At 33.1% G+C, this 16,856-nt stretch overlaps 1 protein-coding gene across 2 annotated transcripts in view; it reads right to left on the bottom strand.

The window, feature by feature from the left end:
• Positions 1-16,856, bottom strand: part of Samsn1 (SAM domain, SH3 domain and nuclear localization signals 1) — a 129,938-nt gene that overhangs the window by 111,688 nt on the left and 1,394 nt on the right. Inside the window, exons 1-2 of one of the 2 annotated variants that reach the window (XM_023564908.2) lie at positions 13,833-13,982; positions 12,502-12,627 (exon numbers count right to left, since the gene is read on the bottom strand). In XM_023564908.2, the coding sequence (XP_023420676.2) occupies positions 12,502-12,618 (117 nt within the window). In that variant the 5' untranslated portion in view covers positions 12,619-12,627; positions 13,833-13,982. Of the gene's footprint in view, positions 1-12,501; positions 12,628-13,832; positions 13,983-16,856 lie in introns of those variants that run through there. The other variant, XM_063224731.1, reaches the window with a different exon arrangement.

Below are 16,856 nucleotides of genomic sequence, written 5' to 3'. Positions count from 1 at the left end.
TAAAATTACATAACTTGCATAACTAAAGTAGTTTTACTATTAAAATACAGTAATTCTGAGAATACTGCAGTCAAGCTGAGTTTCTGTACATTTCTTTACTAGTCTCGCTTCAAGAAAATGTTCCTGGCTGGGGATTTAACTCAGTGACATAAGCACCTGCCTTGTAGGCGCATGGTCGTGAGTTTGATCCTTGGTACCAAAAAAAAGAAAGAAAGAAAAAGAAAAAAAAAGAAAAGAAAAGAAAAGGAAATGTTCCTACAGATGTCAAGAAACACCTAAGTGTTAATAGAAATTTGTTTATTCATTCATTCACTCATGTATTTATCTTAGGACTGGAGATCAAACGCAGAGCCTTGCAAATGCAAAGAAGTACTCTACACTTGAGCTACAATTCTCAGCCCATTTTCAAAAATTCTTTTGCACATCTTGTAAAGATGCTGATTGTAGGCTTTGCAGCGCACTTAAAGCTGCTAGGGCAATGAAAAAATAAATGCATTAAGCTATTAGCTCTTGTCTGAAAACGGGGAAGAAGTGCATGTAATTCAGGACAAATGATCACAAGTACAATGGAGTTGTATCATGCATGAACTCCTCTTTCTCCCATTGACACAACTGTGTGCAGAAATACCTCAGAGGAAAAGTCTCAAGTTATGGAACAGAGCATACAATGAATAAAAATTCATAAAGGTGTCCATTCTGAGTACTGCTGAATAAAATAAATTACTAAGAATGGAAAGGTTGTTTTGGTTTTCTTTAATAAAAAATCAATAAATTTTTTTATTTTATACTTAAAATATTTTTTATTTTATATTTAATAAATAAAATCAATTTCTTGATTTTATTTCTCAAATAATAATGGTGGGACACAAATTCCACCTAAAGTTCTCAGGACCTTTAGTCATAATTAATTTAATCTTCCAGATAATTCTGTATCGTTGATACTATTATAATTTTCTGTGGTTTACAGAGGAGTAAACTGAGACCTGGAGCTGTCCAGATTCTGGGCTCAAGTCACATAACTAGTACATGGTTAACCTGAGGTTTACATGCCTAGTATCTCCATGATAACACGATACAATCTCTATTCTTGACTACAAAGATACAAAATTCACCTGTCATTTAGATCAGAAATTTCACAAATAAATACTATTGTCCAGAAAACAGATCAGCTACAAAAATTCAGAGAAAATGTAATACCAAATATCACTATTAAACACAAAACTCAGAAAGTACAGTTTTCTTTAAGGGCAAATAATAATAATTTAGTACTATTTAGAGACCAATATGTAGACCAAACTTTAATGTGTTCTAAAAACATCAATCATGTTGTGAGTGCTATCATCCTCATCAAAAATTGCTTGTTTCTAATTCTACAGGCATTTGAGAAATTAGTGAATTTAAGTGAGTCTGCACATTGGAAACCCCCTACCTGGATGACAGTGTATTACAGTAATAAAGTCATGGTTCTCAGAGAAAACAGATTTCATCCTCCTGTGAGAATGAAACAAAGAAAAAGCAACTTTCGGTTCCTCTTAATGAGAAAAGTAGTCTTTTTTTCTAGTCTGCATGTCTTCTTTCTGCAGACAACTCTGGAGAGCCAATGAATGCTGATGTTTCTAAACTGGTGTCGCACAGCATCCACACACAACCCTACATCTCAGAGCAGATCAGATAGCTTGTAGTGCCTGGAAAATGCACAACAACCATGTCTAATCCATCAGGAACAGAGCTTGTACATTGCATACGAACTTTGCCATTTGTCTACCAGTATGCTAAATGAGCTGTCTATCAACCCCAAAGTAATGAACTCTACTCTTAGCACTATAAATATCCAGGATGGTGAAACAGGTTACCTAGGGAATGATTATTGGCAGTGTAAAAGTTCCTTCCCTTTTGTAAAGATTTCTTTCCTGATTTCTTAAACCAAAAAGCTATTTTAAATAGCCTTCATCATATTCTAATTTATGCACTCATGTTTACACAAGGTTTCAAAAAGATTTTTAAAAAATCGCTTATTGCACTTCATGTTTCTTCCCACTGATATCATTATTTTATTTAATCCACATAGCCACAACTGGAATAGAGCAAGCCAAAAAATATGCAAGAAACATGATTGGAAGAAAGATGGTAACATGCCAGTGGAAAGCATCAAAGCAGCACTCCAAAATCTGGTTTGCTCCTCGGTGCCTGCCACTACACTTGGCAAGATCCAAGGACTGTTGCAGGCCTATATCGTGTCTTCTCTTCTGTAGAATGAAGGTTGGTAAGCAGGAACTTTAATATCCCTCTCAGTAAAAACAATCTGTGCTTCCTGTTCTACTCAAAGTCAGTAGGGATGACAAAGCTTTTAAGAGAAAATTAAAGTGAGAATGGGCTTTTGTTCTTTACAACTTTTTCTTTAAAGCATGATTAAAGAGATAACTATGGCTTTCATTCAATTAGTAATTGTATCATAAGGCTAGGAAATAAAGAGTCTAGGGCATAATTAACCTTACTCTATTGATTTCATTTTAACATATTTCTATTTAAGATAAAACTAGTTAAATCCACCAAAAATATTCATATATGATTGGTGACAAAAGAATAGCTGTGTTTGATCACATAGATAATAAAGAAAAAATTAAAAATAAAGAAAAGTGCAGTCTTTTTAATGAACACAATCTATGTTTTACATGTCGGCTTGTGAGGAGTCATTATTTAATTTAGAAATAAAAAAAAATAATGTGCACTATTTTGACAGTGACTCCTCTTGTTGACAGTTTAATGAAGACCTTGTTGACGGGATGCCATTGTTAATCTCATTTTCTTCTCTAGTATCTCTGTTATTAATAGCTATGTCAGTGCAGTTGCTTATAAGGAGACATAGCAGAAAACTCCCAACAATAGAACTTTGTAGTCAAGGAAGAAATACAGTTAAGTGTTTCGAATATCAAAACACTTACTTTACGGGAGTCACTTACTTTGGTTTCTCTTATTACTCACCTATTCTTAGATAATATGTAACAGTTCACAATCTTCATTTATTTATTTATAAGGCACTAGGCTCTAAGTGGTTTATAACACCTTTGGCGAAAAGTGTTAGGACATCGCATGACGCATGACGTCTTATCCACCTGCTTTCACCATTTTAACCCTTGTGCTTCCTCTTTTAAGTTTCACTTTACCAATGGAACTTGTACTGTTAAACCACGAACCACAGTTTTGTTCTTAGTTAGCATCTATTATTAATTTCTTTATGTAGACACCATGTTAATTATGTGAATTCCTTGTCACTTATTCTCACCTAATGATTAAGAAATAACAAATGGGTTTTCATTTTTTAAGAGAAAAATAAGAATTTAATGAATTTAAGAAGGTTGTGTACAATCACATGCCTGATAAATTTTGAGGCTGGGATTTTGGTTTAATGAAATTGTAAAATTCTGCACCTAGATTACCTCATTATACTATTTTTAGATTTATTGTGATAATTCTTATAGAATTTATACCTTATATTTATGCTACAGAATTTAATCACACAGTTTCTTATGATCTCTCCAAATATTTTCAGTACAGTATTTCTTCTTTAGGTGAGCATCTATCCTACATTAAATCAATATTCAGAGAAAGTACAAAGATGAGAAAGATACAAAGATTAATATATATAAACAGAAAAATATATCTAAATTTTCTGGTCACTAGAATAAGTTATATATTTTTTAAACCCTGTCCATCACAGCTACCAATTAAGGACAGATAGAAAACTTACTAACAGAAAAAAGGTAGGGAGCGAAAATACATGGCGTGTGTGTGTGTGTGTGTGTGTGTGTGTGTGTGTGTGTGTGTGGCATTGGGGACTGAATCCAGGCCATTTTATTTTTCACCACTCCAGACCTTTTCATTTTTTTCCTCTTGAGACAGCATCTTAGGATCACTAAGTTACACTGACTGGGCTCAAGTACACTGATTATAGGCATGGGTATCTGAGCAGCACTGTGGAACCATTTTTAAGGTCATCAATCTCAGCAGAGACAATTCTGAAGACATCCACTGTGCTGGTAGCTTCTTACATTGTCATTTCCTTATTGTGGCCTAAGCAGCAGCTCTTGTGTGAACTAGTTTTGCAGTGTGCTTATTAGACCACTTTTCATAAGCTCAGGGTTTTAACAGTTCTGAGTTCAGTGTAATTTGTAATGTTTTTGGCTTCAATTAGTTAGCATAGACTTTGTTAATCCGTAAATAACCCTGATCAATATTTTAATTAAATCCTATATTAGTTATTACTGTGCAACAAATTATTCCAAACTTCGTTTTGCTTCGTTTTGTTTTGTTTTCTTTTGTTTTGTTTGAGACAGAGTCTCACTATGTAGTTCTGGAGGCCTTGAACTCACTTTGTGGCCCATGCTGGCTTTGAACTCTCAATGATCCTCCTGCCTCTACCTCCCAAGTGCTATGATTACAGGCATGCGCCACTACATAGGCTACTCCAAAATTTATTGACTGAATACAATATATATTTCTTCTCTCTAAGATTCTGTGAGTCAAGAATATGTGCACGAGTTAAAAGAGTTCTCTATTTTATAGTCTCTCACAAGGTTGCAGTCAAGTTTTCAGGCCAAATGCCTCATCCAAAGTTTGTAGGGATAAAGGACCCTCTTGGCAATCATGAAGAGCATTTGTTTTTCTGATGTTTGTTGAACTGAAGGCCTCACATTCTTACTGAGTGTAGATTTAATGGTCTTCTTAGTTCTTTATCATGTAAGCTCTTCCACATGGGTTCTTGCTTCATATCAACGTGCAAGCCAAGAAGGCAATAAAGATGGTCTGCAACAAGCCCTTTTAAAAATAATAATAGAAATCACTTTCCCATTTTTATCGAAACATTTTTTTCATATTCTATTGGAATCACAGGACATGCAAGAGTGATGATTACACAAGAACATAAATACAGGAAGGCAGATTTGATAGTAATTGTATGAGTTAACATGGCTAGGCCACAGTACTCAGATATTTGATTTAAAAAAAAACCCAATGTAGATGTTGCTGGAGAGGCATTTTTCAGATGAGAATGACACTGAAATCCATAGTTTTTGATTAAAGAAGATTACTTTCTATCATATAGATGGGCTTCATTTAATTAGTCAAATACCTTAGGGTAAAATAAATGTGACCCCAGAGAAGACATTTCTACCTCCAGACCTCTGCGATCTTCAGTTGCTACATCAAGACCTCCCCATTTGTCTTCAACCCATTGGTCTTCCCTGAAAATTTTATACTGCTTCTCTCTCTCTCTCTCTCTGTCCTCTCTCTCTCTCTCTGTGTCTCTTTCTTTCTTCTCTCTCCACACACACACACACACACACACACACACACACACACACACGTGCGCGCGCGCGCGCGCGCACACACACACACAACCTCTAGAGAAACATACTTAGTATTGTGTAGTTCACTGAAGTTCATTTTAGAATTCTGCTTTCTGGATGCCAAAAGTAAAGTGATAGTGTTTGACGTTAGACAGCTCTCTCCCACTTCCAAAGTAAAACAAAATCCAAATTTTGTATGTGTCCATGGGACAATTTTAGAGCATTAAAGTGCCTTAAAGAGCATCTAATCTTATTAATACATAGAGTTGACAAGTAAGTTCCAGATTGGGGAATGGCTTATTTAATGCTATTTAGGAACCAAGCCAGGGTGAAAATTCAGTTTGCTTTCTTAATGATTTTACTTTTGTGCAATGAATTATGCTAAACTGAAAGAACTGGACCTCATGGCCTTAAGCCTGATTATAGTCATGGAAAAGCATGGAAAAATAGAAAATCTAAGGCAAATTTCCCTTTGCATTGATTGATCGTTCTGTGAAGGAGACCCCTGTCCTCTAACCCAAACACCTCAATAATCAATAAGTATGTGTCCAAGATGTCTGCTTAGAGTCCTGGGTGGTGCTAGTGGCTAAGAAATATAGTAAAATTAACTGGCCAGAAGGGGAATAAGCCCCTGACCTTACTGTGATTAGTACTGGACTTTTAGAGACTGTTAGACATGTATCAATTGCTTGCTTTTAAAACTATACTTAGGGGCCTGGGGATTTAGCTCAATGGTGTAAATTCCTGCCTGGCAAGCATGAAGTCATGAGTTTGATCCCCAGTCCCTCCAAAAATAAAAATAAGTATATAAATAAAATAAAACTATGCTTAATTCTGCAATATTACCTTTCTAAAAACATCTGGTAGCTGGAAACATTTTCATTGATTTCTCCAAGTGCATAATATTGGGAACTAAGTATTTAAAACATCAAACTTGCATTGAAAAAATATGTTAAAAATTTAAGTTAAAAATGAAAGAAAACCCTAAAATATGAATTAGTATACGAAATACATGCTGCTATGATAGATTTTCTTGTTTGCAGCTGTGTACCTATGGCAGGAAATCTTAGGCTAAAGAGTTAAACATTGCAGTACACTTGGGTGTTGGAGGCAACTTACAGAGATTAAGAGCTCAAGTTTTAGTCATGCTTTGACCTCTATTGTTATATTGTTATGTCCTGTTTTATCTCAATCTCCCCCTTATTCTTTAAAAAAAAATTATTTAGTTATTTCTTATGTTTGTCTTAATTAAGGGAAAAAATTTAAAAAATTAGGATATATAATAGTAACTCTTTTTGATTTCCTATTAACTTGTTTTGAAGTCCTGTAATACTCCCACGATCTTGTTTTGACTGATTAGACTCTGTTCCATTCTGTATGATAGTATCAAGTTTGAGGATACAGGCAACTACTTTGAAGGCAATAAGACTCACTAAGATGCCCATTCGGGTTTGACTATTGTCTTCTTTGGAAGTCCTGTAATGTTTACAATGTCTAAGTTTTATTGGTCTTGTTCTCTACTGTTTTGTCCAACTTTATAATATCTAATGAGATAGACAATTCTTTTTAAGGAAACAAGAGACAACGTTGATAACCATTGTTGATAACCTTGTACTCTGTTCTACACCATGTGCTATGTCTATCCTTGGTTTTGACTGACAGCTTTGTTATGCCATATTTGACTGTATTCTCTCCCCCCCAAAAAAGTAATAAGAACTAAGGAGTAATAAAACCCAAAATGTGTAAATTTTGTTGTAAAAAAGAGAGGGGAAAAAAAAAGAGCTCTAACGGATATAACAGCAAGTGTGTTTAGGGGTGTTAAATAGCTGATTGTATCAATGTTTTTGGATCATTGAACACAGCTGTTTGCAGTCTCCCTGTTTGAATGTCCACTTTGTATTCTTTGATACTGTGATTTGAGCAACTATTTTCAAGATGATAATATGTAATCTATTAACAGGTGATTTCTTACTGTTATGGTTTTTTTTTTGTAGTTCTGTATTACGTGTACCCTTACACCACTTTGTTTTGTTTTGTGTTTTTCTCTTTTTCCTCTTAAATAAAAAAATAAAATAAAATAAAAATAAAAAAAGAGCTCAAGTTTTGTAACGCAAATCAACAATAAATCTTGTTTCTTCTTGTCCAGCCTAGAAAAAATCAATGCTTTTAGATAAGGAACACTGATTATAAATATTTTTGAACAATTATTTTAAAACAGTATCCAAGCTCAAAGAAGCGTATATCAAAGTCTTTTAATCAAGGATATTAAATTAAAGCTCACTCAGCCCAAATGTAATGGTTTGGAGAAAAAAAGAAACGATCATTAACATGTACTTTTCCAGGTGTTTAACGTGTGTTATAACACTTGATCTTTACTACAAACCAAAAGACAGATATGTTTATTCATATTCCATTACTCAGAAAAGTTGAATAACATTCCCAAGGACACACTGTTCCCAGACTAGGAGCAGGAATAAAATTCAAGATTATTACCATCATTGGCTATCTAAATCTAATTCTGCTATGTCCTTTAGATAACAGATTACATTTAGCATATACATGGTATTTTTTAATTCTTTCTTTTTCAATTTTCCCTTTCTCTTCTCTCTTCATCTCTCCAAACACACTATCCCATTCACTTTTTTTATAGTCTCTCTCTCTCCTGTGCACATAATATATAAACATGCTGGTGGCAGAAGCTGAAGAAAAATTTAGCATTGGGAAATCAGAACGCCAGCCTTAACTCCACCTATAACTTCAGCCAACTCACTATTCTCTGGTTATTCACTGATAAACACACATCTTCCCTGTAGTCTTCTTTCTGAAGTATATATCTAAATGGTTATAATCAGGTACTTTTATACTTTAATAGGCATGTTACTCTGAGTAAAGGGAAGAATTGATACCCTCTGGTTATTCTGGTGACTCAATTTTGCCAGCAATTTCAAGTGCTGATGTAGTAGTTAACCTTTTTGTATAGGATAATGCTACTTAGGAATTAAAATTTAATTTAATATCTTCACTTGAAAAACAAAGGAGGCAAAATAAATGCACATTATTTTTATCTTACTGCAACCGAACTCACTTTGCCTATTGAAATTTTAGAATCTGAATTAAGATGTGCTATTTTGTATATTAACCACTGAATTTCAAAGTCTCAGTTTACATGCAAGAATATAACTATTTGCTTGTTGAAATGATAATGTTTGGAGTAAACTGGCTTAAACACATTATTATATGAATTGTATCTATTCATTTTTAAAATTTTGTTATAGACAATGGAATACCAAAAATTAAGTATGAGGATCACATTATAATTCTAGTGAGCAGGGCTTCAATAAATTGCTCTTTGCCAATGCTATGTGACCAGAGTGTGTTGTGGACATCTGTCTGTGTTTTCAGGTGATTACAGAGTCCAGTGGCTGTTGAAAACTGAAAAATCTTTCCATGCAACAAGGTCTTCGCTTGCGATTTATTCTCAAATATAATGGCATTAAATAATCTTGCCAATTTTTCCATCCTTCTCAATCTTAAATTTTAAAAAATGGCAAATGATCATTTATTAACTTGCTATATCCAAGTCATTTTAAATGATAGCATAAAACCTGACTCTGAAGTAGAGATGGAAAGAGTTATTTTGTCTACATCCCTGGGAACCACCTGCAGAAAAACTGCTCACCCTTCCTGTCTCTGCAGGGACAGATCACTAGCATGGCACCCTACAGGGAGAGGCCAGAAGCTTTAAAATCGCATTCTATAAATTATCCTGGAGACTGAGTAACTGATATGTTTTAAATTTGGCAAAATATATAAATTCACAGGAAATTTAGAAGACGGGATACTAAAGTGGCCACATTAAGAGAACTAACTTTTCATTTCCTCTAGCTCAAGTATTATCACTTAGATAAATAAACTAAAAAGTTAAGATACTAGTCAGTGTTTTTATATGAAATCCTTAAAACATGTCATTTTTTTATACTTATTGACCATCTACATTGAGACTAACCATTTTCCAAATACTCAGTCGCCACCTGTGGCTGGGTAGTGCAGCTCTAGGGCAGAGGCTAGCAAACTTCCTTTGTGAAAAGCCAGTCAGAAATATTTTAGAGTTGTGGGTCAAAGATAGATTTTATTGCTTCTATTGGCCCCTTTATTTCAGTTTTATTTTACCAAACTTTTAAAAATTTACAAGTCATTCTTAGCTCACCAGCAGTAGTAATCCAGGCTGTCATGTGTCTCCTGATGGTTCTCTAACTTTTGTGCTAAACCCTTTCTGCTTATATTAGGGTATAATATGTTCTCTTAAACTGAATTTGACCAGATGGATACAAGGAAATGTTCTCCTCCTTCCGCAGTGCAAGCAAAGTGAGGTTGAGAATTCAGGCAACTTTGCAAGGTCAGATAGTTTATAAGCAGCAGGCATGGCATCAGAACTCAGTCCTGCCCTCCCCAAAGCTCACAGTCTTTAGATACTGCATTGTTGGTTCTGCAATGTTATTAACACTTCCTTTACTTTGAGTAAGGAAACAACACTTTAACTTACTTTACAAACATTTATTTAATACTACAATGTGAAACATATAAATAATTGAGACACCATCCCTACTACATATAAACTTATTTATTAAAAGTCTTAATACTTTTAGTTACCAATTTGTAATTTATTAGATAAGAAATGAAGTGAAAATTGACAATTATTTGCTTCTTGTAAAGAACATAGATGAAAGCCAAGACGGTATTTGTCTTGATCCATTTAAATCAAGTTGACAGAGATACAAATATTTTATATTCTTTTTTTCTAATTCAAATATTTACTATTTTAAGTCATGATAAGGAGGTGCTAAAACAGGTATAAGATCAAGCATTTACAGTTTACATTTCAAATAAGGTATGAAGAGTAGCCAGTAATTAGCTTAATAAGCTAGTATATTTTCTTTTAGCATATTTATTTAATTCAATGATTTCACCCTATAAAACTTCTTACCTGCCATTTTTAGCAGCACTAAAATTTCATGACTTGCTTTATACTACAAGTATATATTTATCATAACCATTTAAAAATTTTAATAAAAATCACATAATTTAAATTGATTCCTCTGGGAGTAGCTTCCCATAACCACCCCTCCCCAGAGCTGTTATTAAAATACCAGTTGGATAATTATGATATTTCTTCATTAAGAGTGGAAAGTGAAAGTTACTGTTCTTAAATTTGCAGTTGGTGTACACTAGATTATCTCCTTTGAAACACAGAACAGTCATGGAACTTCCCACCATTCTCAATGCAACATTTTCCAATAAGTAAAACCCTTAGAACTACATATAAATAAAAGAAGTAACAAAATAAAAAACCTCAGAATTTTTTTCTTATTCAATTTTTCTTTTCAATTCATGTGGCAAATGACATTTTTATTATGAACTACAATTTCCACTGTAATAACTAAAATCACTGTCACATTGATTGTAAAGATTTTCAAGAGCATACTCCAGCTTGGGAAGGTTACAAATATCTTTGAATTGAGGACTGAGAACTTCAGGTATAACTCAAGTGACCCAGAAGAGTTCTCCGAGTATTTTTAGAAAACCAGTCCAAATAGCATAATCTCCTTGTGACGCTGTCAATATTTACCCCATTTTTTCCCCTTGACTTAGGAAGAAAAAACAGACCAAGGACAAGAAAAGTTGCACTGCTCAAATGATCAGAGAAAAGCTCAGGAAAGTGCCAAGTTACTAAGTACAGAAAATAATTAGACAATTTAAATTTTTCATTTTATTATTTAAATAATGACTTTGACTTTTCCAAGCTGTGGATATTTTTTTCTTTAGAAATGTAATGATTATGCACAATAGCCTATATAACTCAGCAATTAAATGTTAGAATCAATGACAGAACTCACTTTTCAGTGCACTATATTCTATATACACATATATACATGTAAACACATATGTATTTATATATACTATATTTTAAATATGGAGACATATGCAACTCTATCAATTTAAGTTGTGCTTTTATTATTTTAGCTTACTTTCACAAGATAAGAGATGTTCTGAAAAGGTCTCTTACACTGGTTGGCCATTAACTTGATCTATTTTCATGTATCTCATTAAACATAAACATTTAAGGAAATGTCTTTAGGTTTGTTCACCTATTTAATTTCTCTTTTTAATTACAGGTTGAAAGTGCTGACAGGTATTTTTCCAGCTCATTTGAAGGTCTGCATGTAAACTGTCTACTTCTCTCACATTAATAAGCAAAGCCACTGTTGCCTCCTCTTATTCATACCTGTCACTATAAATATTTCATGAATATTAAGAAAGTATAGAATTAAGGGAAGAGTCTTAATTGCATTGATATTTTAAAATTATTCTTTACTTTTATGTTTTATTGTTAGTGTATGTTTATAATACCTAATGATTATATTCGTCTTGGGAAATTGGGATAGCACAAATGGCTAAGAGAATGGTTAGATCAGGTCTCAGTTAAATACAGCTTACAGAACTCTGTACTTCTAGTAAATTTAAAGAAAATTAACAAATTGATTTGTATTCCAGTCTTGGTAAAATATTTTGTAAGCGGATCTTGTATGTTCACAAACTGAAGAAACAGTTCAGTGAGGTGTTAGCCTAACTAGGATGTAGGATTGGAAATCAAAGTTGTGCTAGCATCAGCACTTCAGGTCATTAATAATTAAAAATTAAATATTAGCTTTACTAAGCTCATAGTTAACATTTGAGAGTTTGAAATAAGCCATGATAAGAGCTTTTACAACATGAGAATTGAAAACCTATAAATCCACATCTCTCCTAACCCTATACCTGGCTCACCAGAAATAATTGATGTGTTTAAATGCCAACTTTTAACACTTAATGGTCTATTGCCATTAGCAAATTATTTTGCTTTTCTCTCTTGCAATTTCATCATCAAAAATGTATGTGCTAAAGTTAATTTGAAGAACAAGTTAACTTAGATAATCACCTAACACATACTTCATTCAATGTATACTCAGTGAAAAGCAGTTCCAAAATACTGAGAGACAGTGATGAAGAGTAAATTGGAAATTTAAAGGTAAATGAAGGACTTTCCAAAAACAGTGGGGCACTAAGCTATGAGTCTAATTATATAGTGGAGTAGAAATTCATTCAAGGCTTCACTCACCAAGAAGGCATTTGGGTTTGTTTGTCCACTCTCCCCATGGAGTGAGGTAGGAGAACCAGCTCCACTAGGTTCTTGGTTAGTTTGCTGTACTGGGATTGGCTCATATAAGCTATCCATAGAACCCTCCTGCAATATAGAAATTTATGAGTTAAAGAAAATAATTTTCCTTGAAGAAATACCTAATTTATATACCTAACTTTTTAGGTTATAAGGTAGGGTTTATACACCCTACCTCAATTACTGTACACTACATATACAGTTTAAATCTGACCACTTAACATAGAGCAAAAATTAGAATGAGAGTCTAGACAAAACAATCTGAAGCAGTGCTTCAAGAGGCATGATGAAGATATCAAATTCAGAGTAGTAAATAAAGGCCTCTTTGACCTACCAGTAAACTGTGCTGGTCACAAGTTTCTAATCACTTGTACGTCTTTAACTAGTACCCCTACTTATACAGGGAATACAATCTACTAGTTCTCTCAACTGGAAAGCAGTTTTATTCGCCTTACATAGAGGCACGAGGACAAAATAATACAATGAATAATCTGAAATAGCAAAAGTATTTCATGATAGTCAAGGCATTCATATTATTATTTAGACAATGTGTGTTACAAATAAATTTTATTGTCTTACATGTTTTATGGAATAATGAATCTTAAAATTCATGAATTTAGATTTCAAAATACTGTGAACTCTACTTGGGATGGAAGCAATGGACTCACTTGTTCTCTCCTAACCCTTCCTTTTTTAGGTAGAATTGATTTAGATTTACCTCTAGCATCATTTATATTCAGTCTTAAATTAGAAGAGAGAAATACACTTTATTCTAAATATAGTAATTACTAATGCTGACAATAGATTTCAATATAAAAATCTGCTGGACAATTTAAAGAAGGCTTTTTGCTTGAATTAATTGTTAAATGCAGTATTATACACGAAAGATCTTATAATATGTTTGATTAATATGTAAGCAAAATAAAAGGTTTTTTTTAGCAAAATAAAGGTTTAAAGGCTCATGTGCCTTTTTTAGAATTTTATGCCAGTGTGTTTTCTAGTTTTGCTTATCCACTATCCCAAACACATAACAAATTCTTTTTTTGTTGTTGTTTTGTTTTGTTTTTTTCGTTTTTTTTATCGGTACCGGGGATCGAACTCATGACCGCCTGCTTGCAATGCAGGTGCTTATGCCGCTGAGCTAAATCCCCAGCCCCCACATAACAAATTCTTGAGAAAATCACAAAGAGCTAAAATACACATGCTCTGAAACACACCATGCAGGAAACCCAAACACTACAGAAACACAAATGAATGAAGACAAAAGCACAGACCAATTAGGATCTATCCAGAAACAGACAGCGTAGACCAGATCTTGAGCCTGGTGTGCCCTCAAGCCGCAGGTCTCTGTCATCCCAGGGAAGCTCATAGGAACTTCTAAGGGTTACAGCAGCAATTATCACTATAAAATGAGGCTGCAAGGAAAGGTTTGTTTCTTAGTTTGTTCAGTTTGGTTTGTTTTTGCTTTTTTTGTTGTTTGTTTGGGGACAGCATCTTGCTAATTCATGAAATAGCCCAGCAAATCTTGAACGTGAGATCCTCCCACCACATCCTCTCAGACTGTGCCACCACATCTGGCAGACTCTATGAACAGGTGTTGCAGATCTTACTCATACCAATCTGTGGGTCAGAAAAACACAGTCCAAAAACACAATGAAAAAATACAATGTAAAGCAAGCCAGCACTGGGACAGAATCTACATCAGGAGCACATCATGTGTCAGGTAGGAGTGGTGGGCCTACATTTCAACCAGAGCCTGAGAGACTTGAACTTTATGCCTTACAAGTAAAGCAAGGAAGACAAAGAGGCCAACCAAGAAGAAGAGAGTGAGGAAAAGAAAAAATTATCATTCAAAATTAGCCAAAGCCCAGGAAAGGACTATGAAAGACAGCCAATGTAATGAAAAATATGAAAAAACCATTTCATTCCACATAAAATCAAATCATAAAACAGATGGAGACATAATTTAAGAGAGAAAGTTGATCTTCAGAGTGATAAATGAAAATGTAATATTCAGCTACAAATAAATAATGTAGGATGAAATCAAAACAGACAAATGTAATACAAGCAAATTAAACAGCAACAAAACTCAATTAAAAATATTGAAATAAATAACATAACCATAGAAATTTATGTTAAACAATCAAAAAATGATACAAACTGTAGATCTTTTCTAAGAAATAATTGGAAAATGCTGAAAAATTCACACAGGGTACAGAAAAGACACGGACCATTGCTAGCATATGTTTAATAATTATACTGGTAGACTACAACATGGCACTAGCAGAAATTGTAGAAAAAGAAAATGATGGAGCATTTTTATCAGTGAAAACAGTAGATAAATTTTATATCACACAATTTTAAATCCTAAATAAAATGTTAACAAATTAAATTTAGTAGCAACTATAATAAAGCATCATGATTAGTGTTTATTTAATGAAGAGATATAAAGATATTTCAGAATTTATACACACAGTAAGATACTAAAAAGACATTTCTCAATAAATCTTCTAAGACACTTGCAAATTTTAATATTTACACACAACAAACAGTTTTCAAATTAAGAAAAGATTTCTTATCCCAATTGGGGGTATTTGTCAAGGCCTTTGGAGAGACTCAATTAGAACGGATTACATAAGTATGAGAAAGGAAAGAAGGGTGCCTGCCATCCTAGCATACTTACCTGTCAATGTCATACAACATAAAAAGAAATTATCAGTATCATTGTTAAATAAGATAGTAATTTGGAGATTATTTGCTTAGAAATATCTCACTAAACCACAGACTATCAGAAAATTTTAAATTAACCAAAATTATTAGTTCTAATACCCATATCTAAAAAATACATTTATAAATCACAAAAAAGTATTCACTATGTCAGCCAGATTTCTTAGATTTGTGATAAGATTATCACAAATTGTACAAGAATTTTGTAGAGAAATTTTTAAATATTATCAAAGCCATAAAATATTAAAGAAATAAATAGATGAAGGCTTTTATTTGTAGATAAGGGAACTCAACAGCATATGGAAGTAAATGTTCATTTAAAAGAACTACGCAAAATTCAAATCCATTTTAATTAAAATCATGTCCATGGTTTTTACATAATCTGACAATATGATGTAAATTTTTTGAAAGTTAAAATTTGGAGGAAAACATTGTCTTCTGTATAAAATATCAACCCAACATTAGAATTATTTTACTAGCTGCCCTAAAAGGTATTTAAAATAAGCAAAAGGTAAGGAAAAGAAATAAACCAACAAGATAGACTAAGGTCCAAATAAAAATAGAGAAAACACTCAAAAACTGTTGAAAAAGTAGTGCAGGAATAACTGATTTGTAACCTCGTGGGTTACAAAGTCGTGCTAAATACAGTAAGTGTGTGCTGAATGCAACAAGAGAAGCTCCTTGCTTCAAATGAGCAAGCTTTTAAAACTCCTCATCACAATATAAAATTCTAAGAAGAATTGTGCAGTCATAGTGGCATAAAAATAGGTATTCCTGCCACACTTTTGAAAGATAGGCCCCATTTCAAGTTTATAGGTTCAAAATAATAGCAATCAACTTTAATGGGTTATTTATGGTAGTCTTAGCTCAAAATGGGTAGTTCATTAATTTCTGCCTTTATATTTCTCTTAAAAACCCCATTTACTAAAAGATTTACAACTTTCCCCTACTCTTAAACAAGCGAATATTTAACTCTTTCACTCTTTCCTTAGTGGTAACCTTTATATAATACTATTTAAAAGCACCCACTTCAGTTTTTAAATTCTATGATATTTCTTTCCACTAAACCAGTGAATTTCGTGGTCTTCTCTTAAATACAGCATCCTATATATTCACATTTCCATAATCACAGATGAAATATATTTGGGATTATGCAAATTCTTGTTAAGGGCTATCATCCACACTGTTGGACAGTTCTTAGCAGTGGGTTATCACAACATTCTGTTGGAAAACCCATACACTCAATCTGTTTTCTTAGTTATTTCATAAGAAGTAATAAAAAAGCTAAGATTAGTTTTATTATGTTCTGAAAAATGTGCATTTTCCTATTAAAGCAATTAATTTTTTACCATGTAAACCTTGGTACATTTGAACAATGCTAATGATAGTTCAATCTAATTAAATATTTTCAAGCAACTAACTTCTTAAAGATAACCTTAAATAATGGAAAAATGTTACAGTCATATTGTTTTTTGTGAGTCAAAAGTTTGAAGCAAAATGTCCACTGCCTTACATTTCTGAGAAATACATTTGTCTTCATTATATGGCTGTGCATCTTTAGAAATAGGCTT

This window comes from Cavia porcellus, unplaced genomic scaffold (genome assembly GCF_034190915.1).
Source record: "Cavia porcellus strain 051 isolate PalLab524CR breed Dunkin Hartley unplaced genomic scaffold, mCavPor4.1 scaffold_15, whole genome shotgun sequence".
In the NCBI taxonomy this organism is placed as follows: Eukaryota; Metazoa; Chordata; class Mammalia; order Rodentia; family Caviidae; genus Cavia; species Cavia porcellus.
This window is presented reverse-complemented; position numbering and strand designations above follow the sequence as displayed.